The following is a 15,159-nucleotide window of genomic DNA, read 5'->3' on the forward strand; positions in this document are numbered from 1 at the left end:
GATTTTCTGATGTTGACAAGGTGTTTCAGCCATGTGTGATCCATTGGCTGTATGTTCTGATCCCACATTTTGCCACATTGGTCTGATTAGTGATAATTGGGAGTTTATCAGATATTCTCCACATCAAGATTCCTCTCTGGATCTGTACCTGAAAGCTTTTCACAGCACAGTAAAACTCTGGCATAAACAATATTATTTGCACTGCAGTTGGCCAGGGTAGTTTGCATGTGACTGTGACTTGCAGCAAAAAAATTTAAAAACAAGGGCAAGATAGATGTGTTTTATCAACAAGGACTTGTTTAATTAATACTGCCAATAATTCATATTTTCATCAATCACATTCAAGCCAAGGACCAAACCTGACTTACATTTTAATAGTAGCCTACATATTCTACAGAATAGTAATTGGTCTAATTAAGATTTGAGCCTACCACCCTGCACACAAGTTAGTGATTAGATAGATAGATAGATATTGATCCCCAGGGGAAATTCAAGGTCTCAGTAGCATACAGACATCACACACACATTCACTAACAGCAGAACAAAAAAAAAAAGTATATAATATAAAAAACACAACTAAGCAATAAGGACAGTAGAAGGTAAAGAATATACTAAAATACAAATTATACTAAATAACACTTAATCTAAATCAATTCTAAAAAACAGTATCCACATGTGGGTGATTAATCAAGAGGCGCTTGCCATGAGGCAGGGACTGAGCCTGTGATTCTCTGTGCATAGAGATTTTGCATAGAGTGATTTTGTCTGCTTAGTAAATTTGAAAGAACCACACAAATATGCCCGGGGGTTTACCCATGGCACTGCAACTGAGCATTTTTTCAGGCTTTAGAATCTGTCAAATGACCAGCACGTTCTCCCTTCAGTAAAACATTACGTCATTTCTTTCCAGCAGTTCTAAGCGTTTTCGTGAAATTGCTATGGTTTCTGGGATATGAAGTCTTACTTGTGACACGGTAAGAACAGAACTAGTGAAATTGGCCTTCATTTCCCAGAGTTCTATTTTAAGACGCGACATGTTGTGGGAGGAGACCCTGCTTGGGCAGAAAGAAGCATAATTTTGTACCTGCCCCGCTTGCCCAAGAAAACTGGAAGTATCTGCTGGTTCTGAGGGCTAATCGTATGGTGTGGACGGGGGCTGAAGGTTCACGACTCAACCGAAGGCTGTAGCTCGCGTTGTGCATCATGGAGAAGCAACTGCATTTGAGTATGCTAGCATCGAGACCTCCAGTGCCGGGAGGTTTGCAGTCTGGTTCCAAAATGCGAATGGGGTGAGCTTTTTAAAGATGAAACAATAATTACTTGCAGCAAAACAGTACTCGACCTATAAAGTACAACACCAAAGTACAAGTAATGTGAAATCATGCTTTTGAGTTTGCTGCACGTTACTAAGGATAAGCTTACTCCAGTGTATCGGTCCTATCACAGAAGTGTTAAAGGGTCTTGATTGAACTGTCACGACTGACGCTGCATGAAAGATATGGTTGATTCACAATTTCTTCTGAAAAGGGGTAATGAACTAAATAGGACTATTGGATGGACTAATTATATGCCATTTAAGTGAAGCTAGCTAACTAAAACACACCTGCTTGGGACAAGCCGTTCCAAACAGCGTGGCTGTCAACGCACTCAGTTGACAGCAACTATTCTAACAGCTCGTAATATTTTTCTGTCCTACTAGCATTACCAAGTGCAGGGTCCACTTTTTGTATGATATACATCTCTTCCCATATGAAAACAGAAAAACTAGTTGTAAGGTTTGTCGCTAGCATGGATGGATTTAAGTAACAGATTTGTGAATTCTTGGGTGCGTGCCTGGTGACGACTGATCGTGTTGATGGCTGTAACAAGCAGGAGGGTTGGGGTCACTCACACTAGAAGTTATTAGGCTAGCTAGGATATTACGCTGCCTACTGACCGAGGACTTAACACCGAAACAGCATGACCATCAACATTGTAGGCTCCGGTGACTGGATCTGCTGAGGGTAAACACACTGACGTGAACTTTATTCCCACAGCACTGCGCTACCATGCCCAGTGACTAGCACCCGATAGGCCTATACGTTTGGCACAACACCACAGGCGCATTATGCATGGTTGTATAGCTCTGGTTATGTGTGCGAAGACCTACACTGTGAATAATAGGCTAATCCAGTCACTCAACTTTAATTTCACTCTTTGCCCAGAAAACAACAGATAGCACAGAGACTCATGGGAACATTTACATGTATTCATTTAGCAGATACTGTTATCCAAAGTGACTTAAATATGTCAAATATATTACAAGGGCCATTGTCTCTGGAGCAACTTAGGGTTAAGTGCCTTGCTCAAGGGCACTACAGTGAAACCCTGGAATTGGACCTACAACCTTTCAGGCTACTACATGCAAAACGCTGATGTTCTGATGACCGGCTATAAAACAGAACTTTTATAAGTTTTTTAGTGACCAATTACATACTTTTACTTTAGCGCTTGTTCTGGAGAAGTCGGTTCTAACACTGTTTCTGGAGAAGTCGGTTCTAACACTGTTTCTGGAGAAGTCGGTTCTAACACTGTTTCTGGAGAAGTCAGTTCTAACACTGGTTCTTGTTCTTCCTCTGCAGCCCCGGCCGGAAGCGAGACTTCAGTCCCTTGCCGTGGAGCCAGTACTTTGAGGTCATGGAGGACGTGGAGGTGGACAACGAGAACAGCAAAGACATATCCTCTCGCTGAGTGACCGGCCGCCAGGGCCGCTGTGTGCAGAGCTGCCATAGGCTGGCAGAGTGGGCACGGTCTGCCCATGCCAACCGGCTCTCTTCAGAGAGAACAGGGCTTTTGCTTTCAGAGAATTACTAATGCTCTCCCTCGCTCAGGAAGAGTGTGTGTGTGTGTGTTTGTATTTGTGTGGGTGTACTGTATTTATCTGTTAGTGAGTAGGTGAGAGAGCCAGACCAAACCTGTAACTTGTTGTTGATGATACTCTTTGTGTGTGGAGAAGTGGACTGATTTGTGTGTGTGTGCGGACAGGGTCAATTTGAGCTGGCATTGCTAGGTTTGGTCCGACTGTACTGTGGTAAATGTGTGGCGGTGGCCGGTGGACTGGACTTTGGTGACTGGTATGTGTGTGCACTGCAGGGGTATGTTCAGCTCGGTGTGGTTGGAATGGGGTTTGTTAGATAGTTTAGTGAGTATACAGTACAGTATGTGTTTTTTGGTGTGTGTTTTGTTTGGTGTAGTTCAGTTTGGAGTGTGTGTGTGTGTGTGTTTGTTTTCCTTCACCACACTGCACACGTTCCGTATCTACAGCAGTGGCTCCGAGGGTCCTGTGCTGTTGCTGCTTCATGGGGGAGGACATTCTGCCCTGTCCTGGGCTGTCTTCACCGTGAGTATGATATACACACACACACACACACACACACACACACACACACACACAGTAACCACGCACATTACCATTTTGTCTTCTGCACCTTGAGCACATTTGCCCACCCCAAAATGCTGTGTGTTTGTGTGTGTGTGTGTGTGTGTGTGTGTGTGTGTGTGTGTGTGTGTGTGTGTGTGTGTGTGTGTGTGTGTGTGTGTGTGTGTGTGTGTGTGTGTGTGTGTGTGTGTGTGTGTGTGTGTGTGTGTGTGTGTGTGTGTGTTTTCATTTCCAGGCGGTCATCTGCAGCAGGATCCACTGTCGGGTGGTTGCTATGGATCTCCGGGCACACGGTGAGTATGTCCTGTGAGAATGTACTCATGCGCTACCATGACGACTCTGCCATGGAACACTTTGCTTTGCCTCACTCGGATCAAAAGCCAGACCACTGGCTGGGCCATGTTCTACTGACACTGAAAACTACAATAGGTTTTAGAACAGTAGGTCCTAAGCTCTCAGGCCTCTGTTGTGGTAGTTCCCATTACACCTAGATCCCTCAAGATCGTGCTCTGGCTCAAATAAGCAAGCCATGCTGTCAGGATAATAAAGGCAAATACCCAGAGTCCAAGTGAGCCAGGCTAGTCCACTATTCATATGGCAAAGTGTTTTTTATTTACGATTTCAGCTGTTATGTTGTTATGATGCACATGTGTAACCAAGGTCGTAATTGGTCTGCCGCTCACGGCCCTCGTACCCGCACACCTCCACGCACACCGGCACGGGAGTCGAACGCTCTAACCACTGAGCTAAACGCCCAGGCTTCCAACTCAGCGGTTAGAAGCGTTCTTAAGGTTAGGGGTGTGAGGATTTACACGCGCAACTAGCACGCTAGCTCAGTTTGCCTCTGTTACACATGCATGCACCAGCTAACCGTGTCTTTTAAATCTATGAATGTCACCTTGATTAATTGTTGTCTGGTTACCTCTGTCATGCAGGTGACACAAAAGTGAAAAACTCAGATGATCTTTCTGCAGAGACAATGGCCAAGTATGGTGCCCCAAATGCTGCACTGGCATACATATACATATACATACATATGCATTGTTGATTTGTTGAATAATTGATTGATTTGATTGTCCTCCAATTGTAGGGATATTGGTAAAGTCGTGGAAGCACTTTATGGGGAAGCTCCGCCTCCCATCATGATGATTGGACACAGTATGGGTGGAGCTATAGCGGTTCACACAGCAGCAGCCAATCACGTGCCATCACTGCTAGGCCTCTGCGTCATCGATGTGGTGGAAGGTAGGTAGCATGTTTCATACACTGGGGTAATTCAAGACAAGGAAAATATCTTTCTCCAATATCAGACCATTGTTGTAAACTTGTCTCACTTCATACACACAAACGTGAATCAACATCAGATGCTCAAACATCTCAGTGTATTGCTGTCAGACATGTTCCCCATGGCCCCAGCCGTGGTGCAACTGGCTGGGGCACCTGCGCCGTACGCCGGCGACCCGGGTTCGATTCCCGCCCTGTGGTCCTTTCAGGATCCCACCCTGACTCTCTCTCCCACTCGCTTCCTGTCATTCTCCACTGTCCTATCAAATTAAAGGCATAAAAAGCCCCAAAAAATATACTTTAAAAATAAAAAAAGACATGTTCCCCATACAGGAAGGAATGTTGTGTTGTTACAGTGTCAGCAGGAGTAAATAAAACACATGGCCCTGTTTAGGTTCCCATTGGCTGATCCAGGTGCTGAGTCTGAATTTGTCTCTCATCTCATCTCCCTCCCTCCACAGGGACGGCCATGGATGCCTTGAACAGTATGCAGAACTTCCTGAGGAGTCGACCAAAGACTTTTAAGTCTGTGGAAAACGCCATCGAGTGGAGGTAGAAAGCTGCAGTTGTTCACTCTGCCATGCCAAAGATTTCATCACACAAACAGTAGATCACTAGTACTGTGAGAGATCACTAGTACTGTGAGAGATCACTCACTCGTACAGTAGATCACTAGTACTGTGAGAGATCACACATACGGTAGATCACTAGTACTGTGAGATCATGCATACAGTAGATCACTAGTACTGTGAGATCACTCATACAGTAGATCACTAGCACTGTGAGAGATCATGCATACAGTATACCACTAGCACTGTGAGAGATCACTAGTAGTGTGCGAGATCAATAGTACTGTGAGAGATCACGCATACAATAGATCACTAGTACTGTGAGAGATCACTAGTACTGTGAGATCATGCATTCAGTAGATCACTAGTACTGTGAGAGGTCACACATACAGTAGATCACTAGTAATGTGAGATCATGCATACAGTAGATCACTAGTACTGTGAGAGATCATGCATACAGTAGATCACTAGAACTATAAGAGATGCATACAGTAGATCACTAGTACTGTGAGAGATCACTAGTACTGTGAGAGATCATGCATACAGTAGATCACTAGTACTGTGAGAGATCACACATACAGTAGATCACTAGTACTGTGAGATCATTCATACAGTAGATCACTAGTACTGTGAGATCATGCATACAGTAGATCACTAGTACTGTGAGAGATCACTCATACAGTAGATCACTAGTACTGTGAGATCACGCATACAGTATACCACTAGTACTGTGAGAGATCACTAGTACTGTGAGATCACAAATACAGTAGATCACTAGTATTGTGAGATCATGCATACAGTAGATCACTAGTACTGTGAGAGATCATGCATACAGTAGATCACTAGTACTGTGAGAGATCACGAATACAGTATACCACTAGTACTGTGAGAGATCACTAGTACTGTGAGAGATCACACATACAGTAGATCACTAGTACTGTGAGATCATGCATACAGTAGATCACTAGTACTGTGAGAGATCACACATACAGTAGATCACTAGTACTGTGAGAGATCACACATACGGTAGATCAATAGTACTGTGAGATCATGCATACAGTATACCACTAGTACTGTGAGAGATCACTAGTACTGTGAGAGATCATGCATACAGTAGATCACTAGTACTGTGAGAGATCACACATACAATAGATCACTAGTACTGTGAGATCATTCATACAGTAGATCACTAGTACTGTGAGATCATGCATACAGTAGATCACTAGTACTGTGAGAGATCACTCATACAGTAGATCACTAGTACTGTGAGATCATGCATACAGTATACCACTAGTACTGTGAGAGATCACTAGTACTGTGAGAGATCACAAATACAGTAGATCACTAGTACTGTGAGATCATGCATTCAGTAGATCACTAGTACTGTGAGAGGTCACACATACAGTAGATCACTAGTACTGTGAGATCATGCATACAGTAGATCACTAGTACTGTGAGATCATGCATACAGTAGATCACTAGAACTATAAGAGATCATGCATACAGTAGATCACTAGTACTGTGAGAGATCACTAGTACTGTGAGAGATCATGCATACAGTAGATCACTAGTACTGTGAGAGATCTGAGAGATCACACATACGGTAGATCACTAGTACTGTGAGATCATGCATACAGTAGATCACTAGTACTGTGAGATCATGCATACAGTAGATCACTAGTACTGTGAGAGATCACGCATACAGTATACCACTAGTACTGTGAGAGATCACTAGTACTGTGAGAGATCATGCATACAGTAGATCACTAGTACTGTGAGAGATCACACATACAGTAGATCACTAGTACTGTGAGATCATTCATACAGTAGATCACTAGTACTGTGAGATCATGCATACAGTAGATCACTAGTACTGTGAGATCACGCATACAGTATACCACTAGTACTGTGAGAGATCACTAGTACTGTGAGATCACAAATACAGTAGATCACTAGTACTGTGAGATCATGCATACAGTAGATCACTAGTACTGTGAGAGATCACGCATACAGTATACCACTAGTACTGTGAGAGATCACTAGTACTGTGAGAGATCACACATACAATAGATCACTAGTACTGTGAGATCATTCATACAGTAGATCACTAGTACTGTGAGATCATGCATACAGTAGATCACTAGTACTGTGAGAGATCACTCATACAGTAGATCACTAGTACTGTGAGATCATGCATACAGTAAATCACTAGTACTGTGAGAGATCATGCATACAGTAGATCACTAGTACTTTGAGAGATCACTCATACAGTAGATCACTAGTACTGTGAGAGAATGATGATCTAGTGGCTTTATGGGCGTCATGATTGTTAAGCGTAGTCTCCCATGGGCTCCCCAGCTAAAGCCAATCAAGTGTTTGAAGTGTTTGCTTCAGAAGGAGGTTCCCCTCTGCCATGATGAATGTGATGTGACGTGACGTGTTGTGTTGTGGTGTGGTGTGATGCGGTACGTTGCGTTGCGTTGCGTTGCGTTGCGTTGCGTTGCGATGTGATGCGATGTCTGGCCATGTGTCGGACATGCGCCATGAACTTGGTGGTGTAACTTGTCTCCTTGTTGTGCTCCCTGCAGTGTGAAGAGCGGGCAGATCAGGAACATGGAGTCTGCGCGTGTGTCCATGGTGGGACAGGTGAAAAAGTAAGTCCCCATGAGATCAGCATGTAATGAAGAAGGCATGACTGCTCTGTCAGTCATGAAGTTAAATATCAGTCAACCTTAACTTTAACTTTATATCAGTTGGCCTAAACGAGCTGGACTCTGAATATACGACTGTATAACTGGTCAGTCAATCGAAAAAGGACCTATGAAGATTTATTTAAGTGTGAAATATTAAAGTGAAACGGCACCATAAGTTCAGTACACTATCCACAGACCTCCTCTATCTATTTTAGGAGTCATACAGTATTTAGTAGTGTTTTCAATACTGTTCGATTTAGATATGGAGATGAATGCCATTTTGTTGGTGTGAATTTGGCTGTGTTGTTCTTTTGTGCTGAGACTGTTGACTGTGATGTTGTGTTGGCTGCGTTGTTGTTGTTGTTGTTGTGTTTGTGTGTTGTTGTTGTTGTGTTTGTGTGTCGGCTGTGTTGTTGTGTGTGTGTTAGCTGTGTTGTGTGTGTGTTAGCTGTGTTGTTGTGTTTGTGTGTTGTTGTGTTTGTGTGTTGTTGTGTTTGTGTGTTGTGTTGTGCTTGTGTGTTAGCTGTGTTGTTGATGTGATGATGTGTTGTGCTTGTGTGTTAGCTGTGTTGTTGATGTGATGATGTGTTGTGCTTGTGTGTTAGCTGTGTTGTTGATGTGATGATGTGTTGTGCTTGTGTGTTAGCTGTGTTCTTGATGTGATGTGATGTGATGTGATGTGTTGTTGAAGATGTGATGATGTGTTGTTGTTGTTGTTGATGTGATGTGTGTGTTGTCTGTGCAGGTGCGAGGAGCCCTTGAGTAGCCCAGCTGTGTCCAAGAGCATCACTGAGGGGATCATTGAGGAAGAGGAGGAGGAGGAAGAAGAGGGGGAGTCCAACCACAAGAGAAAGAAGGAGGAGGACCAGGAGGTGAGGAGGAGGACGAGGAGGAGGTGTGGAGAGATTCACTCTCTCTCTGCCTCAGATTGTATGCTGAGGTTCCTGTGAAACTCTCCAATAGTACAAATAAGACTGGATGAGTGGTAGCCTGGGAAAAACCCAGACGTACTTCCGGCAAATTCGAGATTCGCTCTGAAGGTCCGTCTGGCCAAGATCGAGGCACCAATCAGACCCCTTGAGGCGGGCTTTACACGATGACGATAGCGCACCCTGTTGAAGAAAACATCAACCATGGCTGCTGCCGCTTGTTTGAAGCTGATATCACGTTGGTTTAAGACAGGGAGTTAGAAGTTTCTTAACTGCTTCCTTATGTTGGAATATGCAACATTGTACAAACATGTATGTAAGGGATATTTATAGGACTATAGTAGCTGGACACGTAGCCGACAGAAAACACATAGGCTACTTTTGAATTGGTGTGCTATGCGAGCATAACTCGAATGCTACACTTCAGTGTTTGCCTTGAAACAATTCCGGCATAATTGCTTTGAACGTTTCAGTCTCTCGTCCCCCATTCCTGCTTTATATGTCCCGGTCAGCCAGAAAGGACGAATGAAACAAAATGCTCTTTTGAACGTGAACGGTTTTGTTCAGAGCTGAAAATGGACTTACCTTGACCTTGTTGTGCGTGTGTGTGTGTGTGTGTGTGTGTGTGTGTGTGTATATGTATGTGTGTGTGTGTGTGCGTGCGTATGTGTGTGTGTGTGCGTGTGTGGGTGCATGTGTGTGTGTGTGTGTGTGTTTGATCCTCAGGTGAAGAAGGAGTGCTTGTACACCTGGCGTATCGAGCTGTCAAAGACGGAAAAGTACTGGGAGGGCTGGTTCCGGGGCCTGTCCTCCCTCTTCCTCACCTGCTCCGTGCCAAAACTCCTACTGCTGGCTGGTGAGACACACAGACACACACTCACACACACAAACACACCGAACATGCACACACACACACCTGGCGTATCGAGCTGCTGGCAGGTGAGATACAGACACACTCACACACACAACCGAACACACAGGTGAGATACGCACACACATACACAGTCACACGCACACACACACGCATACCTAAAGAAATGTAATAAACATATGGTTGGTGGAACTTGGAAAACTCACAATACACACACACACAGGGTTCCCCCCCCCTTCCATTTCGAGAGTTCATATGCAAATATGCCCCCTCCCCCTTCTCTCTCCCCCTCCCCCTTCTCTCTCCCCCCTCTCTCTCCCTCCCTCTTCTCCCCTCCCTCTCCCTCCCCCATCTCTCCCCCCTCCTCGTCTCCCCCCTCCCTCTCTCCCCGCCACGCGCACGCTGCTCCCCTCCCCCCACTCTCTCCCCTCCTCTCTCTCTCCCCTCCCCTTCTCTCTCCCCCTCTACCTCTCTCTCCCCTCCCTCCTCCTCCCATCTCTCTCCCCCTCCCTCTCTCTCCCCCTCCCCCATCTCTCTCCCCCTCCCTCATCTCTCTCCCCCTCCCCATCTCTCTCCCCCTCCCCCTTCTCTCTCCCCCTCCCTCTTCTCTCTCTCCCCCTCCCTCTCTCTCCCCCTCCCTCTCTCTCTCTCCCCTCCCTCTCTCTCTCCCCCTCCCCCATCTCTCTCCCCCTCCCCCTTCTCTCTCCCCCTCCCCCTTCTCTCTCCCCCTCCCTCTCTCTCTCCCCCTCCCTCTCTCTCTCCCTCGCTTTCTCTTTGATGAATGTTTGATGTCTGCTTGCTGATGCAGGTGTTGACCGGCTGGATAAAGATCTCACAATCGGACAGATGCAAGGTCAGTTCATACATAAGCAACTAGGATCCCCATGAGCAGTGCACTGTGTATGTTTTTGTCACATACAAACAGAAAGAAAGAAAAGTGTGTGTATCTATATATGTGTGTTAACATGGGGTACTTTCCATATGATCATCTCTCAATGCAAATCAAACCAGCTACTAGCCTAACTGAAATAAAACCATGCCAATCTCTAGGTATGGTGAAGGGTATGTGATTATGTGGGGCTATTTTAATTCCAAAGGCCAAGGGAACTTTATCAGGATGCATAGTGTCCTGGATCCATGAAATAACTGGCCTTAAATAAAAATCTGCCTACCTCTATACTTATGCCCGCTGTATTTTAAGTCAGAATATTTATTTATTTATGATACATTATTCATTCCCAAAGAAAATTGGTGTCCTTTTGGATTGGATTTTTCCTCATTTTTTAACTAAGGCATTAAGATCAATTTCCAAAAGATGTTTTGTTCCTCTTTTTAGTCAACTTTAGCATGGGTTCACATACTAGTCATCTTTAGCATGGGTTAACATACTAGTCAACTTTAGCATGGGTTCACATACTAGTCCAACTTAAGCATTGGTTCACATACTAGTCATCTTTAGCATGGGTTCACATACTAGTCCAACTTTAGCATGGGTTCACATACTAGTCATCTTTAGCATGGGTTCACATACTTTTTCATGGGACTGTATGTGTTAACTTTTCAACTACCTCCATGTGTGTGCTAACTGTTCGCATACCTGTGCGTGTGTGTGTGCGTGTGTGTGTGCGTGTGCGTGCATGTGTGTGTGTGCGTGCGTGCGTGTGTATTGCAGGGAAGTTCCAGATGCAGGTCCTTCCCCAATGTGGACATGCGGTACACGAGGACGCCCCCGACAAAGTGAGTTTACACCTTTACACACACACACACACACACACACACACACACACACACACACACACACACGCACACACATTCAGTCTCACACACACACACACACACGCACACACATTCAGTCACACACACACACACACACAAACACAACAGAACTGATGTGATATTCCCTGAGAGGTTTTTATTTCGACTATTAATATAGCCAGAGAGAAAAGAAGAAAGGGCGAACCTGAGATGCTCATGGTTTGGTTAGAAGAACATGTTTCAATGAGTTTGAAAAGCCTGAGTCTACAAGTTATTGTGATTTCAAAAGTACGCTAATCCCTTCAAGTGACCAACTAACTGTAAGATGAATACCAGAGTTAAATTGTACTGTTACACATATTTTGTTATGTGAACTGTGTTCAGTTACTCCCCAACTAACTGTAAGATGAATACCAGAGTTAAATTGTACTGTTACACATATTTTGTTATGTGAACTGTGTTCAGTGACTCCCCAACACTGACTGTGTCGTGTGGCCTGATTGGTCAGGTGGTCTACTTTAGTTAGTAACGGTCTAGTTTGGCTAAGTTGCGTTGGCCTCTGATTGGTCAGGTGGTCTACTTTAGTTAGTAATGGTCTAGTTTGGCTAAGTTGCGTTGGCCTCTGATTGGTCAGGTGGTCTACTTTAGTTAGTAACGGTCTAGTTTGGCTAAGTTGCGTTGGCCTCTGATTGGTCAGGTGGTCTACTTTAGTTAGTAACGGTCTAGTTTGGCTAAGTTGCGTTGGCCTCTGATTGGTCAGGTGGTCTACTTTAGTTAGTAACGGTCTAGTTTGGCTAAGTTGCGTTGGCCTCTGATTGGTCAGGTGGTCTATTTCAGTTAGTAATGGTCTAGTTTGGCTAAATAGCGATGCCTCTGATTGGTCACTGGTCAGGTGGTCTATTTCAGTTAGTAACAGTCTAGTTTGGCTAAGTTGCGGTGGCCGCTGGCCCCGATGCGGCCCAGATCTGGTGAATCCTCCTCACACACACACACATCCTCCTAACATCTCTGACCTAAACACTCGTCTGTCCTTCTGCTCACAGGTAGCTGACGCACTCGCCACCTTCATGGTGCGGCACAAGTTCACAGCGTTCAAGGAGGGCTTCCCATGGTGAGTGCCAGGATTGATGGGACACGTCAAGAAACATACTGCCACCCATCTGACCAGAACATATACAGGACATACAGTACTTGGTGTCTTAAAATGTATTTATTTAGAAATGTCTTGATATCTGCACAGTATCTTAATCAGTGCTTGTGTGTGTGTGTGTGTGTGTGTGTGTGTGTGTGTGTGTGTGTGTGTGTGTGTGTGTGTGTTTTAGATGACCCCTGTGTGGTGTCCGGTCCATTGTTGCTCTGGAGCTGCCTGAAGCACTGAGGCCCGCAAACGTCATTCTCCATTTTAGCCCGCAGGGGGCGTCAGAGCTACTCAACACGACTGGACCCCTCCACTGCAAAACCCTCTCAGCGCTTCATCCTTAAATTAAACGAGTTTTTATTCTGAGGAACTTCTTCAAGTTATCGCCATTGTCAAGTGTTATTGTTTTTTCTTCTTTTCAGACTGAACAGATAGACGGATAAATCACTATGCCTCTTGTGTTGAAATCACAGGGATTTTTGATTTGATTTGTTTTCTATTTTTTATTTTGCTACTTTGTTTCTCCCTGGGTCTTAGTTTTTGTATGTCCTGCGATGCCTTGCCTGCGTCGTTTTCAGTTTGGGGTGATTGCATAATGTTGTGCTTTATGTGTTGCCCATGAATGGTTTTGATGAAAACAATAAATATGAACTATAATAGGAAGGTTAAGTAGTCTTATGCTTATTTCCCCACACATTACACCCAGCGCATGGAGAATAGGATTTCTCCTTCCTCAGGATGACGAGAACATCACTCTCTGTCTCCATATCTCATCTTTAAGTCAGCATCTGAGTGTGCCTAGTCTGTTTTCAGCAGGTGGCGTCTTTTCTACAGAACCACAGGTGGTGTGACGAGATCACGTTGGTCTTGTGTCTTATCTACAGAACCACAGGTGGTGTGACTAGATCATGTTGGCCCTGTGTCTTTTCTGAAGGACCACAGGTGGTGTGACTAGATCATGTTGGCCCTGTGTCTTTTCTGAAGGACCACAGGTGGCCGTGATAGAGCGACTGGTGATGACAGGGCAAACTGAATTCTGCTGATGACTACAGGTCAGGAGATAAACACGTGTCCACTCGAGTGGACAACACGAAAGTTCCCAGCTCTCTTTCTCTGGGTAGCTCATCTAGAGGTCAAGTCTAAAGCACTTCCATTACCATATAACATGGGGCGAAAGTGGCTGTGGAGGTAGAGGAGTCACTGAGAAATTGTGTGTGTGTGTGTGTGTGTGTGTGTAGGAGGGAGAGAATGGTAAATGTAAGAGGTGGGAATTAGCTTGTAAAATTCTTTGAGTGCTCTAGTTAGTGTAAAAGCTCTATAAGTGCCGTTTCACTTATAATTTTACCATTAGCCATCTATCTCCTCAGTTTAACTAGCCAGCCATTCCCTCAGTTTAACTAGCCATCCATCTCCGTTTAACTAGCCATCCATTCCCTCATTTTAACTAGCCATCCATTCTCTGAATTTTACTATTCATCCATTCCTTCCTTTTTTTATGCATCTATGGAGTTAGAGTTGAAGGTGGCGTTTTTGGTTTGATTGTCCAGATGGTAGTGAACTCGTACTCACTTTGTTGTTCTAACTCTGCAGTAAAAACAAAACACTTTGTCACAACCAAGCACTTTACTAACCATCTGAAATACAGTCTCTGCCATTTCCTCCACCTCATAAAGAATGAATAAGGTTAATTATACAGTATATGGCAACAATTTTACAAAATAAGACACAATGACTGCTTCAGAGACCGCAAACACAAAGAATGATGCCATGTCTTCAGTGTGCAACAGTCACAACATTGCACCAACCCTTCACCACATTCAGTTGGACATTTCCACAGCCAGGACTCCGGCCAGCTCTGACAGAGAGTGCTAGTACACCATACGTTAGGACCAACAGTGCTAGCATACCATACGCCAGGACCAAGAGTGCTAGCATACCATACGCCAGGACCAACAGTACTAGCGTACGTTAGGACCAACAGTGCTTGCATACCGTATGTTAGGACCAACAGTGCTAGCATACCATACGCCAGGACCAACAGTGCTAGTACACCATACGCCAGGACCAACAGCGATAGTACACCATACTCCAGGACCAACAGCGCTAGCATACCATACGTTAGGACCAACAGTGCTAGCATACCATACGTTAGGACCAACAGTGCTAGTGTGGGTACCGGATCTGCCTAAAGTTAGCCTATTTTCCCGCGATTACAGCAGGGTTAATCAGACAGAGTTGTTTGCAACCGTAGGTGACGTCACACAAACCAGCCGATTAGCCCATTTAACAAGATGGGGCCGCTGTGTAAATCAACTTCCTGTGGAAGAGCACTGTCCCATAGACAGCAAAAGAAAAGTCCACAGGAAAGACAGAAACAGGAAGACGTTTGCCCTGCCAATTAAGGTATCATTAACATCAATGAGGCCGGACACCTGGACACTGTGAAATTGGTCTATCACACCACTGTTGCTGTGAAAGGGTCCACTAAATATTAAAATTTTT

The 15,159-nt window shown here is 44.7% G+C and overlaps 1 protein-coding gene across 1 annotated transcript; it reads left to right on the top strand.

Moving 5' to 3' along the window:
• The first annotated feature begins 1,023 nt into the window (after positions 1–1,023).
• On the top strand, positions 1,024–13,326 carry ppme1 (protein phosphatase methylesterase 1). The gene is made up of 14 exons (XM_076274361.1): positions 1,024–1,289; positions 2,622–2,713; positions 3,285–3,379; positions 3,654–3,711; positions 4,354–4,405; positions 4,509–4,663; positions 5,164–5,254; positions 7,860–7,925; positions 8,710–8,836; positions 9,620–9,749; positions 10,573–10,617; positions 11,437–11,501; positions 12,563–12,630; positions 12,842–13,326. Coding segments are annotated over exons 1-14 (1,131 nt in total). The 5' UTR covers positions 1,024–1,203; the 3' UTR covers positions 12,843–13,326.
• The last annotated feature ends 1,833 nt before the right edge of the window (positions 13,327–15,159 follow it).

This window comes from Alosa pseudoharengus, unplaced genomic scaffold (assembly GCF_046254945.1).
Source record: "Alosa pseudoharengus isolate Yale_2024_CS ecotype anadromous, Long Island Sound unplaced genomic scaffold, YU_APseudo_1.1 YU_APseudo_1.1_scf_8, whole genome shotgun sequence".
NCBI lineage: Eukaryota > Metazoa > Chordata > Actinopteri > Clupeiformes > Clupeidae > Alosa > Alosa pseudoharengus.